The sequence below is a fragment of the Zootermopsis nevadensis genome, unplaced genomic scaffold, assembly GCF_977971745.1.
Source record: "Zootermopsis nevadensis isolate Lab colony 2312 unplaced genomic scaffold, Znev_1.0 Znev_ptg000017l, whole genome shotgun sequence".
NCBI classification, from domain to species: Eukaryota; Metazoa; Arthropoda; class Insecta; order Blattodea; family Termopsidae; genus Zootermopsis; species Zootermopsis nevadensis.
In genome coordinates, this window is record NW_028259149.1 from 4,408,924 (window position 1) to 4,425,825 (window position 16,902).

Sequence of the window (16,902 nt, forward strand, 5' to 3'; positions counted from 1 at the left end):
TTGGAATGGGATCAGTTCCGTTCCGTGACCGCGCTGTAGCCTCCAGGAAGCAATACAACTGGAACCGGAGACCAGTGGCAGATCATACCACAACGTCGTGTGCAACTACAGCGTCTGCCTGTGGGGCCCAGCCCATCAAACGCCCCGTCTGTCGACTCACAGGCAGGCTATCGCAAAGCCCCAATTAAAGCAGAACTCTCCATTATACGTAGCTGGCAGCGAACAGATAGATCCACTTAAAAACGTACACGATCATTGGTCCTAATTAACTCACCACACCCAAATCAAGCTCAATCGCTACGCACATCGTTTCAGAGTAACTTCGTGTATCCTAGCAACTATCGGGCAAGCTCTGAATAGACCCAAATTAGCTTTTATATCCCTGTACTACGAGCTTTCATTGGGTCTCAAGATTACGGATGAGAATAATTATTTTCCCTGTTTTGTAATAAATTGAGAAAGCTGTTTAGCGATAACGATCTATCAGGCCTTGTATTCGGGATGTGTTTTTTTTACAATCTCGGCCGTGCTATTCACATGCGTACACGATCACTAAAAGTCTCTTGTAGCAAAATTGGAAAATACAGCATCGTTAATAATAAATCCCACCATTACACACGATACTGAAGCATTTCCAGTCACCTCCAAATTTATAATCTTTTCCTTGAACTGTAGACTAGGTCAGTGGTATTCAACCTTTTTTGTTCGCGTACCCCCAGATATAATTTCTCTTCAACTTTGTACCCCCAAAGTTGTTGATGTATAATTCAAGTTATACATAGTGTATAATATACATCTAAAATAAATTAAATAAATTACATTACTGATTATTCAGTGTTTATCATAAAATAATATATTTTTTTTTAAATTTCACTTACCTCCTAAGATGTCTTCGCGTACCCCCTGGGGTACGCGTACCTCAGGTTGAATACCACTGGTCTAGAATACACATTGTATATTATATATTGCGTTACATTGTAAGACATTACATTATAAATTACTTTATTACTTATATTACAGTCATTATACTTTACAATTTTACATCCGAAAATATCTCTACATGTTACAGTATCACATTTTAGAATGCATTAAAACATATTACATTATTAATCGTATTAAAACTAGTCATATTTTACTAATTTACATCCGCAAACGCTTTTTAATTTCCTAATACGTGGGCTCTAAAACATGTTGAAGCGGCGAAAGACGCAGGAGATGTGAAAACACATTTTCAGACAATTTCGGAGTGTCAGGGCGACAGTTACCACGGCAGCCACGCGATGTCCATCAACAGAATAATGCGCCACTCTCCAATGTCAGTTCACTGACAGCACGTCTGTTCAAACTATGGAGGCTTAAGTTCAAACCCCTGCATTGACACAGGCAGGTGACGCGAATTCTACCCACCGATCAATCGAGTGCCGGGCTGCGCGTTTGGAGTCCGTCAGACCTTTGTGATATGTCGTTTACGCGTATGTTTTCAAACTCAGTAGCGAATCTAAGATGGCTGTCTTCTGGGATGTAGTACGACGAAGTCTGGAAGAAATTTACAGTCGTTTCAGAGGTGTTTACTGACTCCATCATCAGGGCGATTCCAACGCCATGAGAATATGAAAGTTCGCCAGTTTGTTTTATTTCGATGTTTTGTTTTCGTTTGGTTTTAACTAGTCTCTTGTTCGTTAATTTTGTGCGACATGTTGGCAACTAATTTCATGTGCGTAAGTCTGGAACTTGGTTTTACCACTTCACTGCAGGAAGATTGCCAAGCTACCAAGAGGCACGGCATGGTGTTCAAGTGTTCGATTTGGTGCTCTGTTTCACATTATTTTTTTTCGTCCGTGATTTTGACAGAGTAGAAGCTTCAGAATATGGGCCTACCGCGTCGATGATTCACGACGTATGAACCACAGACTTGATGTGAGCGATATTTTATAATGTTCGTAATTCAAATACATTTTAAACTTATTTATAAATCAAAATATTTAAACACTAATTTTTTAACATTTGCATATGTTACATTTGATGTTCTCTTCTACATAATTTGCTGTTATTCACGCTCTGGTGTGATCGAAGAAAACATTACGTGCCAATTCATGTCTGTTTTCCGCGATTTTCCTACGGTGGTAGGCAACTTCCATGACCGGTGGTAATTGTTATGCAAAAATGGGACCGAATGTTATCCTTAACCCTTTAAATACCAGCGGTAACTATATGTACCACCTAATTAACAATAAATAACTCTGTATTTTGTATGATTTTTAATATAAACAGCTATTATTTCGTTAAACAACATTAAGTACTTGATATTTGTTATCGTGACTGAATTCATCAGACGAGCTTCGGCTTCAAAGTGTTAATTTATTTCAGTTTCTCATACAATTTAAAGATACACACAAATACCATGCGCTGAGAACATTTCTACGCCATGGAATGTTTTTAATGCATTTTCGGTTGTATTTTATGCTCGCTCTTATGGGCACATGTTACAAATGGGCTTGGTGACGGGTGGGGCTTTAATTAACTTTGGATTAAAGGTAGCAAAAGCTTACAATTTTAATGAAACTGACTCAAAACATAGGGAGTTGTAATGCAGCATCTAAGATAGGGAGTTTCCAGGTTATAATTTTGATCATGTGACAGTTCTGTTGATTAAGATTTATCATGGCTCTTTTCAGTCATTACAAGCGTTGGCATCTGTCTTAAAAATAGAGTCCTTTGTGTAACATGTTTAAAGAGCGATGTTTATTATGTAATATCCTAAGTTATTCAATTATTTCGTTAAAGGCCAATGGTTATCTAGTCTGTGAAAGCAATGAAATCTGTGGTTAATGAATAAAATGGACAGGTTGTACAGTAAAACGCTCTGTTAAAAGAAAAATTCCGATTCTCATTATATAAATCATTCAAGTATGGCAGAGATTACAAGCTGTCCATTGATTCTACAGAGGTACGTGATTTTCGAACCGTATCAAAAGAATGTTCCCGTGAGTTGTGATAATTAACACAATTTAATTACTGTGTACGATGAATTTTAATTATATGGCACACGGTATTTGAAACAGAATCAAGCCCGTGTGCGTAAAATGTACAGAGTTTGGTTTTCTTTCTCCCGACAGTAAAATTCTGACTCACTCACCTTGCTGTGTTATAAAACTGTGTTATTCCCCTTGTCGTTTTTCGCAAAGAAACAAACCTTATGAACGAATTCCTCTTCGTTATGTGAAATGTCAGCGTGATATTTCTGGTACATTCTTTGAATTGCTCAGCGTGCACGAGACGTTTTGATATCTGTGCAAGTTGGAGAGAAAGAAAAGAACTTTCCATTTTCTTCAATATTCCCCAACATTCGACTGGGGGACTGGGAGAAATTGTAGAAATCCTGTGAGGATAGCCAATCTCCGGTTCGAGAATCAAACCAGGGACTTCCCAAACACGAAGGAGAACTGGTTCGTTATGTCATAACCGCATATCCGGTAAATACGGAGACTTTATTTGTTGTCGAAGAAAACTGTAACAAATTCATAAGAAGAGTTTGTGTATTCGGCGGCGTTGTGGTAGTTGATAGTGAAGTCCTGAGTCCAAGTTCTATTTCCGTGACGTGTAGAAGTGGCGCTGGTGGTGGCAGAGACTGATATAAGAGCACTGAATCCAAATGGACAGACGGACTGACAGTAACGTTTCGTTAATGGACAAAGCTAGTCTTTGGAGCGTCTGGTGCCAGACGTGAAAGAGACGAAAACAGGAAGAAGGGTTGTACGAGCAAGAGAGAGTTTCAACCTCCTGCCGCGTGATATCCGGCGGCGCTGCCTTCCCATAAATAATGGGGGTGGGAAGTTTTGTGTGTGCTGCCAATTGGTAACCATAGGCCCTCGTCATAGTAATTCTTCTGCTTCTTCCACGAGGAAAGGCCCGCGGAGTGAGGAGGATAATATTTTCAGTGTTGCTTGTGGTTAAATGACGCTTTAATTTCGACCAGAGATTAATGTTAGGATGCTTAATGATCTTGTTTCAACTGCAGAGGTTATATAGATTCTAATGGGATGAGAAGATAATGGAAGTTGGTTATTTTCTGGGTTGTGGAGCCGTGTAGTCTGGTAGAAGTTCACTAGCGTTTCAGAGGTGTTTGCTGCTTCAATCATCAGGGCTATGATGGAGGCGGCAAAAGCAGAAGACAGCCATATTCCTACTCACCGCCCTGAGATCCTGAAGTCCTACAGAAATGTATTTATTCTGGAATGTAGCAGTATGTAGTCTAGTACATATTGACCTTTAATTTTTATTTAGCGGACAAAATTTATGCGTTAGGCGAATGAACAGTTTTATTGGCCGTACAAATGTTGCTGACACACCCCTGATTCTTGTATGATGGCCGTAGTTTTGCCGCAGTAGACCGCGAACTTACATGCCTCTCAAACGTATCATAACTCCGGTAACAGGATACAGCTTGGATTTGATCCAGTCAAAAGAAAGAGAGTGCCCTGTTATCGTTTCTGACCTGAGTAGACGTCTGTATTGTCCGAATTAAAAGGAAATTTGATCAATAACGTCTTCAGACAGAGCGAAAAGTCTTGGTAAGTCCAGTGTATGAAAACTTTGTTGCCAGTGTATTGTAGTGTGGCGATGGAGTTGGGGAAAGTTTTCTTTCATGATTTTTATATTGCATTTAAACGAAATATTTGAAGTTTCAAAAGTAACATTCTTTAAGAAATTAACTCAGGATAGTGCTTATGGGTTATACCGAGGAAGTTCCGAAATCGGCCGACTTTGAATCGACTATTTTAACAGGTTTTTAATTTGGTGTCACATTATCTTCCAAAAGAAATTAATGGGCCTTTATTTGTCAAGACTGAGGTACAGTATGTGAAACAAAGTGAAAGATCGAATTACGAATATTTAGGCGGACGTGGTATTTCATAGGATGTTTACTCTTAACTTGGCCCATTTTACGACGTTTTAGGCGAGGAAGAACTGTGGCATGGATTTGCACGAGTGCTACAAAGAAGGCCATCTCATACAGTATATTTTTACTGTCGACTGGGGGCTGTTTGGACAGTGTATGAAGACATTATATATAATGCACTTTGCCCTTGGCTTTAATCCAATTGGTTGGTCATATTGGTTCTACCGAGTCTATTTGATTGGTCAGTGTTCTGTTGCAGGGTTGCATGATTGGTTTGATCCTCAGGAGAACAAGCAGTGACCCTGTGGGTGTCAGGAGCAGAATTCCGTAACAAACAGTTTCGAAAAGTTTCTTGTGCTGGTGCCCGTAGAGAATTAAATTTTCCAAAAATTACTGATCAAAAGCAGAGGCCTAACCTGAATCTAATCCATACCCTTAAAGCCTATTTTTGTAAGACCCATATTAATGTTATCTGTCCTTCTATGCAGATATCTTCCGAATAGTTTCTTTCCTAGATAATTGTCGTAAACTTTTAAAGGTCTACCAAAATATACGGCTCTTTTAAAGTTTTTAACTGGTTCCGTGAATGTTAATGACTACTTTGAACTGTTAAATTCAGCCTGAGCAGCCGAGCTCTAATTCTAACAAAAATGTTTAGCCCCCAGTGACTCTGGCATGGTGGAAGCCATGCCAATTGCCGGAAGTGCCTGAGGCTCCAATGTCATGCAAATATGAGCCTTAGGCGCCTTTTGTGTTTGACTTCTGCTCGAGTAGAGATCATCGCGGCCATTTTAAATGGTCTAAAATAAAACCTCTGTGTTACAATGAGGCCTTGGCGTGGCTCCAGGCACAAATGAGCAATGTGTCTATGCAGACTGGAGATGAAAAACTATCGGATGAATTTTCAGTGCGTTCCATTTTCATTCAGTCGTTAATTAGAGCATGCATTTTTCCCGTCTTGTTTCTTCGCCCCCCCCCCCCCATTATAGCTCTCTCTCCCTTCCTCCCAGGGAGAGTGCCTTGAGGTGTATCAAGACCGTCCTTCTTAATTTATCATTCAGGATCTCCCCACCATAGAGTGTTTTTTTTCAAGTTGACACGCGTCGTCTTATAAACCAAAAGTAATGTAATTATAATATCAGGCTTCTTGTTTCCGACGTGTAGCTACGCTCAGAACGAACCTGTACACTCGAAACTGTCGCTGAGAGACAATATTAGTCTCATAACAGCGGATACCTTAATGTCAGCCATTGCTCCATACAAGTTGTTGACTTGAACTAACTTTTTGTCTCGAGGAGTATTTGCAATGCAAAACTCAGTTTATAGAGAAGGAGACATGTCCTTAAAATAAGTCGAAATGTTAAATAAATGGATATATGATAAGCAAGCTTGTTGCATTGTAAGTGAATAAGACTGTATTAGAACTATTTGCAACTTAGTCTCTATGAGATAAATTTTATTTCCATTTTTATTAATCTGTTTTGAACTTCAACGTCTGGCTCGTTACTCTGTTATCAGTCCTTCGATGACGAGAGTCCTTTTTCCGCATTGGATGTTTTACTTGTATTCACTTATACTTCTTGTCCTTCCCACCAGGAGCGCTAGTTGTCAGGAACACAATTCAAGAAAAGTGCGGGGGGGGGGGATCTTGGACAACTGCGTGCTCTTAATTTTACCAGTTAATTAATGGATTTCAGTATTGTTAATGTAAAACCGCAGTTTGACGTTAAAAGAGAGGGAGACAAACTTACGTAAACCAAAGATTTGATATTATATTACTTTGCCTCTTCACGAAAGGAAAGGGACAACTCGTGAGATGTACGTGTAGAAGGAAGGATACTATTAAAATGGATCTTATATCGAGTGTGAGAGTGTGGAATGCATTAATCTAACTCAGCATACGCACCACTAACGAGCTCTTGTTTATGTGATAATAAACCTTCAGGCAGCTTAAAAGTCTATTTATTTCTTAGCGACCTGAATTATGTTACATATGGAAATGTAGTTAATAGACTACTAGGGATTTATGGTAACTGAAAGTACAACATAAAATATATTTTAATTATAAATCTTATTTTTTATATTTGGCTTGATACTCAGAAAGGATTTTTGAATTTGAAGTTGTATTTTATGGAGTAAATAAATATTCGTCACCGATGGCACAGTTATAGGTGAATTATGATGTGTCTATTGACCCATTACAATTCGATAGACGTTGATGAACCTTGATAAAAGAGGTCCTTGTGGAATTAAGTCTGAAACCAACTTGAATGACTGAATTAAATTTTTCTCCTTTAATACTGTCTTGATCGCATGCTTTGATAGCTTAACTTTATGTCGCGGAGCGAACTATCGTAAATTACGAAGTGCATCGAACCATTCTGAAATCAGTGAAAGACGTGGTGCTCTTAGAGGGTGGGAACACGTTTGCGATTAGCGTAGCTGCTTTCCGCTTTCACTGCTGTTTACGAGATACCTCACCTAACGAGAAGGTTCATAATTCGTAGTGTTAACGAATATTACTAGGGCGATTAAATCAAAGGAGAGTGTGTAATATTCATCCCATTTGTAATTTTAACTAAATTGCAAAAGGCGTTGGCTGTACTTTCACGTGTATATTAATTAACGTCATGGAGTAGAGCCATTCTCGAGAACGTGATGTTAGTTGAGGTAGTCAAGAAATTCACTGCCCTTTATGGAATTCAAATGTTCATTTCCGTGCTCTCAACTCGTAACTGCTTCCTGTTCTTAGCTAAAATAACCCAGTCTGCATCATGTATTTTTAGATAGCTTACATCTGATATTCTCACATCTTCACCTACGCACGTACCAAATGGGTCAATCTGAGACCACGCTATTTTTACTGTTAATCTTAACTTCAAGGTCAGTCCCTCAACCACGTGCTCTTCTGCTGCCTGTTCCAGCCTGTAGAAGCACTGATTTATTTAATTAATATTATATTTTGGTTACTAATATTAGTCGGTATTTTTAATCAAGAAAGTATTTTAACTTTTCTCACATCCCATTTTGTTTTGCTACAATGAACACTTACTAAAACACCTGTGACAAACATACTCTTAAAGAAAAGAAATCTTCTGCATTAAAAAGTCGTTACATTTAATGTACTTTGTAATGTGTTGGGCAAGGCCGTGGTCTAGGCAACACGGAGGTTTCCTCTGGGGGCTTCCCCGGTTTCTCCGTGGCATCCCAACAATTACTCCATTCACACACAGAAGAAGGCAATGGTAAACCACTTCTGGATCATCTGCCAAGAACGTATATGAACAGGTCCCAGTCCGAGAAAAGGATGGAAGGATCCTGTTCATATGGATCTGTCGTCAGACAGAACACTAAATAAATAAAATATACATTGCAATTGTTCAATTGATCTTTTTGCACCACGGATACTTCGTAGTAAACGTTGTTGTGATGCATTGTCAGCCGGTGGCTTCCACCCTCCCTCTTCAGTCACCTAATTTGGCCACCAAGAAAAAGTTCGAATCCCCTGGATTAAAAATCCGGCCTCTGTACAGAATTAAAACTTGGATTGTTTTGTGTCGGCTTAACCAGTTCTCTTCATAGGGCTGTCACATTCTTGATGTATGTAGCTTCTTAAGACTGGACCCACAGAGTGAAAAACCTTCTATAAACACTATAAGAATAAAATTTCATATACGAGGTTAAAATAATGAGAAGATAAGCATAGATTTATCTACTAACTTTTAATTATTTTCCTGTACGTGAAGACTAATGCTTGGTTGACTAACTACAAAATTTGGCTCCTGATGTAGAAATGTTTTTTCTTGAACCAATTACGTTCGCTTGCCCTCAGCGTTTTTCAATTATAGCATCGTTCGACGTCCTGACGCAGACGTATCTTCCGCTACTGTTTTAGATGCCATTAGTGCTTTAGTATCCTTATTTTGCTTAGAAAGAAAAAGGTCATTCCCTAAGTTCTCCAACAACGGCTAATACGAGCACGGCCTGGTTAGCTGTTCTATCGTCTGTAACCTTACACAGTAACCATAGCAACTGCGACGTCAGATACCATTATCCGGTTATTATACTGAGTGATTCTTTTGTTTACTACCAAGCCATTTCGTGACCAATGACGTTGTAGCAGGTATACTGCGTTCCAGCTCTATTGGCCGCTGAACTTTGTGAATCGGAACCTAGGAGCGAGTCACTTACCAGACGTTAGCTGGAAGGGATGTCAGCAGGCCGCATACAGTACACTCTAAGTAAAATATCACTACGGTATGTAACACAGGAAAGTCGATTTAACTACACTTCATATCACTAGAAAACGAACTCTGCAGAGAGCATTACATAATTTAATCTACTTCACAACTCTTCGGTCCTCTTCCAATTCTTCCACTCCTCACAGACCATCGCTTTCTGACATATCACTCTATTCATCACTACCGCTGTTGCTGTTCATTCCATTATCTTCAATTATAGTACGTTCAATAGCATATTCGATTATCCCTTCTTTCACATAATAAATTTGTTCTACTTTTGCCACGTGCTGACATACATTCTCCCATTCCTCTAGCCCGATTTCTTCGAATCTCATTTTGTCGTTCTTTGATTAAGACGTCGGTGGTTTGTCTGTCTGAATGTTGTGATACGAGGCGTTATCAATGACCAGAAAGTAGATTGCAACGAACACGTGGCATGTTGTTAACAGCACAGTCACAAGGCAACGATTATCAGGCTTCTACACTGATGCACTGACATAGACTGTACTGACCGACGAAAACTCCTTCCTTCCTTCATTGATTGGTCCGTTTACTGGGCTCTCCCTACAAGGTCAGCGGCCATAATCGGTGGATCCAGTTCTAGCAGTAGGGTTTGGCGATTTGGCATGTCGTCCATAACATTGTACAGTAACCATGGTGACAGCTACTTCAGGTATTCTTATTGTCGGTTTGTTGTAGAGATTGATTATTTTGCCTGTGACCAAATCGTTCTGTACTCAGTTTCACAGGAATTACTATACAGTAATACAATATTATGAGTTTCCCCGCCTTCTATAACCGTGTGGAGTAAATATAGTGACGGTGTTTTCACATACCATTTGCTCATTTGTTCACATTGGTGTAGGTACATGTACAGGATGCCATCAAGTTTCGACAAATGTAATTTTAGTATCCTTGTGTATGTTACGTATATTTCTGTTGAAACTTTGTAATTGTTGTTATTGCATCATAAGGACTGGAACAAGAAAGTAAGAATTATGTGTGAAGTAATTTAAAAATCTGCGGCCGATACGGGTTTGAAAGAAACTCAGTTTTGTGACTTGTTTGTTTGTTTGTTGATGATTACGAAGTATTGTCAATAAAACACCATTATTTATCCTTCCCCCAAGCCGAGTCAAAAAACTGTACGGTAGGAAAAATACGTAATGAAAAATGGAATTTGTAAGCCTCTGTTTTTCGTAAGCTTAATCTTAGGTGTTAATTTATATTAATTTATTTTAATAGAAGTTACTTTGCTTCAGTAACTCTAATGTGGTAAGGCAGCATTATCCGTTGAATTAATGAATGAATTCTGCTTTTTTGTTGCACAAACGCGTTAATCTTAAAGTTTTATCAGAACGTGTACACACACAAGCATGAAAAAATGCGAACACGCGGAAGGACAGAAATCTCACATTGTATCTTTCTTTATCCTCTTTACGCTGATCCATCCATTCCCATCTACGCTCTTATTTTTTAACTCTTTTAAAAAGTTGGGTCATTTGGGAGACATTTATTTCTCTTCGCATCTCTTCGTCTCTTTTTTTTATGTATTTTGTTAAAATTCTCCCCGCGTCACTCCATTTACGCTCCGTCTTCCTTTCTCTGGAACTGAATGGTATTATTTCTCTTGACTATAGATTCTATTCAAGCTTTTTAAATATTAATTTAAGGCCCTCTCGAAGGCAGTAACCGCTCTGGTGTCGCCAGGCGACATACTACTTTGCTTTTACCGTTTGTTCGTTCAGAAGGGAATCTTTTTTCTCCCCACTGTAAGGTTCTTTGCGTATAAAGCTTCAGTTACATAAGAACACGGGATGGGTATTCACGGATGTGTCTGAATGCCTCGTTTTACGAAACACTTAGCTCTTTTTTATCTGATATGAAACGAACATAATCGTGTATTCGCGAGGTCCACAGGAGGTTGTGAAATAAATGGACCGTTTTAATTTTTTTTTCTTAAAGTTCAAAAGGTTTCATAATACGAAAACAAATGACAATGCAAAATGACTTCTTTAAAAAGTGTGTTCGTAATGATTTATAAATAAAAAAACGGAAGTAATTGATGTGTGGACCTGTTAGCTGGTTGTAGTAACAAGAGTTCGAGGAATGTAACACTCGTAGAACAGACGAAGCAGTTTTAGTCGGCGAACTTGAAAGGAAATGAAAACTTATGAGACGTAGGTGTTGATGGGAGGATACTATTAAAATGAATCTTAAATATTGTGTGAGATTGTTGACTGGAATTATCCGGTTCAGAATAGGGTACAGTGGCGATCTCGTGTGAATAAGGTAATTAACCTTCGGGTTATCAAGATAAATTTTATTGCTTGGAGTTAGCAGATTTTATATATAGCTATTAATATTAACAGACTTTCGTGAAACGCTTTATGGACATTGTGCCTGTGAAGACTGTCCCAAATCGGTTGTACCCAGTTCGACTCGACCCCCTGCCCATGTCTAGCAAGCCTGAAAGAGGTTTATCATCTCTTTCCTGCGTAACCAAAAATGTAATTGTACTCAGTCGCTCCAGGCAAGTGTCGGGATAATAAGTTAAATTATGCTACTACCTCTTCCTTGCGTATCCTATCTAACTCCTTATTCATTAATCGTCCTATCATTAAACAATATATAATCTGAGCCACTAACATCATCGTTAAATAAACTAAAAATAAATATAACATACAAGATTTCAGGACGTAATATCAAGTATACCAAGTGTCGATTCACTTCAAAAGTTCGCAGGATCGCCATGTTGTTTTTAATATATTCTTGTTTTAGCCTAACAACCTGTCAATATCTAAACCAATGCAGCGTCGACCGCCATGTTCTTATCATGAGGAAATTAAAATGCGAAGGTTATGTAACCTCTAATATTTGTACCAAGTTTTATAAATATCTGTCATTTGGTTCAAGCGTTGTTATAAAGGGATAAACATACTTTCATAATAGCACCATAAGCCATTCTTTCATTATTAAATAAAGAGAGTAGGATGAAAATTAATCCGTTATTTACAATTCACATAGAAACAGAACAAAATCCTCTGTAATCCCTCTGCTGGAAACAGTGGAGCGTGGTTAGTGGGGGAATATGACAAAGCAAGATCAGTTAATTCGTAGACGCAATTTATGTCAAAAGAGTGTACTCTAATTTGTTACATGGACACAGTATGAAAATTGATTGGTGCAGTTTGTGATTCCTAATTTTAATGCATCTCGCGCTACATACACACACCATCACTCTGTGGCCTGTAGTTACCACGAGCAAGGACCTCTGAGAGTTCAGTAAATTTCTACCAGACTACACTGCTCAACAACCCAGAAGACAGCCAAGTTCGGACTAACCGCTGAGAAAAACTTAAATTCTGCTGAATGAAAATAGTTTCGGTATTTTCGGATATAACACGAAGATCAACATTACCTCACTATCAAGCATTTATTTTAAGAACTGTGTGAACAGAACATATTAACACAGACGAATAATAAGCGAAAAGTATCGGAGGCTACGCAGGATATAGATGTAGGCAGAGAATTAAAATGTTTTCTTTTCCCTTTTTACACATAAGCTTGTTACCTACGTAATAAAATTACGACATTAAAAACTCTCCTTTGAGGAAACGTAGAAAGCTTCTGGTGTTTGGAGGTTTTATTGGGCCATTTGTTTCTCTTGCCACATTTTATTACCGATCTTGGGGTTAAAACCCAGTACTTGAATGTCGAATGGCAGAGGTCAGCAGCATAGGAGCGTTTGTGATCGGATTCCATGTAACCGTGGTTTCGTATCTGCACTCTCCGTTACAGAACGGCTTTATTATTTGCACTCTGTAGAGCCTACAAACAATGTCGAATGATATTCCTGGAATCTGTGCCTAAAAGTTAGTTGGTGGCATGGAACCGATAATAGAGAAAAACACATCATTAGTTCCACTAGAGATCGACAGACTATACTCTGATAAGAGCATTGGTGTTGTTGTAGTTATTTTTATTATTATTTTCGCAGAATGTTGTAGAGTCATAAGCCAGAAAGAAACCTTGTTCCTCAGTTACATTATACAGTACCTCCTGCAAAATACATTAATATAAAGATCTTTCACAAGATTTGTGTTCAATACAATAATTTATTCACCGTCTTTACACAAGCTTATAGATTGTTAAAATCACATAAAATTATAACATTTCAACATTTGATATTGTTACATTTTAAAATGACGACATGTTTCGATGTTCATTCCATCATCGTCAGGTCTATCAATCAAAATTAAAAACTGTTGCATCTGCTGCTCTGCGTATACTGATTTTGTTCTACCCGTTAGATTTTATTTGTTTAACCTCCAGGCTTCTTCCATTTAATTTTGAAGGCTGCGCCTGGATGCCTTAAATCTGCAAAATCAATTTTAATTTTCATATCGTGATCCTGGCTACTGACATAGGAAATGGAATAATTTTAAAGAATTACTCAATATATCGTAATACAAGCAAAAGAAAAGTAATCACAAAATATTTAAAGTATTATAACATACCGGGTTGTGTGTGAGGTGCGTGTCCGATGTTACGGAATGGCAGACAGCAACTAAGTTGTGAGTATCGTGTGTGGCTATATATATTGGGTGAAAGTTGTTTAGGGGGTTGGGTCGATGGACTGTAGAATGTTAAATATCGGATTGTTCGTGTAGATGTTACTGTCGTTTAAAGCAAGGTTTTGTTTATGTGTTCTTTGTATATGATATTTTTCTATGGTGTCTCTATGTCGCTTGTTTTGTATTATTTTTATAATATCCATTGTTTTTTCTATTTTGTTGTATGTATGTCCTGTGTTTAATATATGCTTTGCATATGCTGAATGATCTTTATTATGTTTGATTGCTGTAATATGCTCTTTATATCTTTGACTAAAGGTGCGTCCGGTTTGGCCTATATAGGTTAACGGGCAATCATTGCATTTTAACCTATATATGCCTGGTTTTTCGTATTGATTTGTTGTGTCTATTTGTGGCTTTTGTTTCAAGATGTTTTTTATTGTGTTTTTTGTTCTAAATGCTATTTTTATGTTATTTGTTTTAAATGTTTTTGTTATATATTTGGTTTCTTTTCCTATATATGTGAATGTGGCCCATTTGTTTTGTTTATTTTCGTTTTCGTCTTCATTTATGTTGTTTACATTGTTTATTTTATTTTTGGGTTTTAATTCATAATTATTATATCCGTTTTCTATTAGAATTTGTTTTATTATGTTGCATTCAATTTGTTTGTTTATTGTGGTTATGGGATATGTATTTTTTCGGTTTATTAAGTAATTAATAGCCATCTGTTTATGTTCATTTGGATGGCATGAAGAGGCATGAATTATGGTGCTTGTATTTGTGGGTTTTCTGTATATTTTAAATTCGAAGTTATTTTCGTTTCGTATTATAGTTAGATCTAAATAATTTAATTTGTTATTTTGTTCTGTTTCTAAAGTGAATTGTATATTTTGATTTATGTTGTTAAATTCATTTAAAACATTTTTTATATTTGTATTTTTTGCATCATAAATCATGAGTATATCATCAACATATCTACTATAGTATTTGATTTGATATTTGTTTAATATATTTACTATATAATCATGCTCGAGATCATGCTTAAGATATAAGATTTGTGTTCTTTTTTCGCAGAATATTTCACTTTTTTCAGAATTATTATTATTATAATTGATCTCTAAGCTTCGATCTTCTTTTTTTACCGATTCTTTGCGTTCTACAGTCCCCGTCAATCATATTCTCCTTTGTTTGATTACCTTGATAAAATATGGCGAAGAGAGTGAAATATGAGGCCTCTCATTATTCATTGGTCCTCGTTTTCGTGTTAATTCTTCTCATTTAGGAAGAGCTCAGCACAATTTTCAGTATAACTCAAAGTTAATCTGTCTACAAGATTAAAAATTGTGACCGATACTTGGAAAGAAAAATAGAGTAAAACTATAAAAATTGTAACACAACTTAAAAGGCGGTGATATGTTTTCTGTTGTCTCTGTGTTTAATTTACAGACGCAAAAACAGATGTAAGAAAGTAGTTTCCTTAATCTTTGGGTCTTAAATAAAGAATAGCCTTGTGTTACGTCAGCGTTTGTCTAGCAAACTGGACACGTTCGTAAAGAAATCTTGGTTCAATTTAAAAATATATTCTAATTAGTATTTGTTGTTCTCAATTTCGTGAACACATTTCTCTCTGAAGCTATTAGCTTGACTTCCTTTGTAAACAGAAATACTCATCATAACGGAAATTGAACTGATGTTATGGTAATTTTTATCAAAACAAAGTGTGATCTACCTTCAGCTAACGATTCTTTCTTGTTTTCTGTTTTCAGTTTTCCGGACGATGAAGTTGTAAACTAGTGTTGTGGTTGTCATTCTGGATGGTATTTGGAGTGATGGAAAACTTGTGGATATTTCTGATTCTAGCAATTGGTGAGTGAAATTTATTTACTATATAATCTATAAAAGCCCCTACCTGACTCGATGGGAGAGAAAGAATGTCTTCACGAAATTTTACTTTAGAATTTATATTAAAACCGTAATTTTTTGTGCTATGTACGACTTGCAGTTATGTTATTTTAATTTGATTTTGAATATTGCCAACATTCATTTTAGGTGTCGGAATTAGTGTAGAAACACTAAATCCGCAATTGCAAGCCAGTCGAGGAGAGTAACTTATGGCCAATTTGTTTTTTTAATTTGTGTACGTGAGGAGACGTAGCAAGCCACAAATTTTAGAAATTGTCTAGGAAAATCTATCTTTTAGTTCGAGTGGAGTATATGTTTAAAATTTTAGTGTACTACAATTGTTAATGCTAAATCGAGGATTTCGTTTCCTATAAAGCTATGAGAATTTTAACCACCTTATTAACATGCCATGAATTTTAAGGTGGTCATTAGTAGGCGTATTTTGAGGGAGATTCTACGAGTAAGCTTCTCACAGATTCATTGTAACATACATTCCAATTTAAATTAGAGAAACTGATGTGGAATTATTCATAACGTTTTTTATAAGGTTTCCATATGGCACGTAAGCGTCTTCTGGATATCCTACATTCATTCTGTAGTTATCTGTAACAAGGAATTTCAAATGCGTATCGAAAATTAATTTTAAGTGTAGATATAAATTTCGTTATCTGTCGCTTCTCAAATAATAGTGACCAAACTATGGACCAATGTGGATAAGATTAAGCGTAGTAGACGTATACCATTTTTATGGAGTAATTTATTTTGGTTTAGTTGATATAAATGCATTTTTGTACGTTACTTTGCAGGAAGTTTTAAAATTGAAGTCAGTGGGCGGTGGGTTTGTTCATTCTTCATCTCCGAAACTACAGAATGAATGTCGATAACAGGGCTTGTTTGTTGGTTCCAACTGAAAGTTGTGGTTCGAATTTTATTTTTCAGCTTAATAGTAAAGAATTAAACCCTCACTTCACACGAAGCTTAAATCAGAAACTGCTTGTCATGCAACCAATAATTATTTAATAGGAATAATAAATTAATTTAAATTATAACATTTAATGCAGACGTTTATCGATATAACGTGGTAACGAATCTACGAGATTTATGAAAGTATGGAAATTTCTTGACTACCTGAGCTAACTGTTGCCTTCTTAAGAAGGACACTGTTTTATAGAGTTGAATCTGAAATATTGCATTATTTTGTTCTTCGTTGAACGTAAATTATTTAAAATGCCACTGTAACATGAAATTAATGACTAATCACGGAAGATGTGTAAAACAA

At 36.9% G+C, this 16,902-nt stretch overlaps 1 protein-coding gene across 5 annotated transcripts in view; it reads left to right on the forward strand.

The window, feature by feature from the left end:
- Positions 1–16,902, forward strand: part of Dscam3 (Down syndrome cell adhesion molecule 3) — a 218,137-nt gene that overhangs the window by 29,874 nt on the left and 171,361 nt on the right. For 4 of the 5 annotated variants that reach the window (XM_087350159.1, XM_087350158.1, XM_022081536.2 and 1 more), the window contains exon 3: positions 15,488–15,587. In XM_087350159.1, the coding sequence (XP_087206285.1) occupies positions 15,536–15,587 (52 nt within the window). In that variant the 5' untranslated portion in view covers positions 15,488–15,535. Of the gene's footprint in view, positions 1–9,071; positions 9,158–15,487; positions 15,588–16,902 lie in introns of those variants that run through there. The other variant, XM_022081535.2, reaches the window with a different exon arrangement.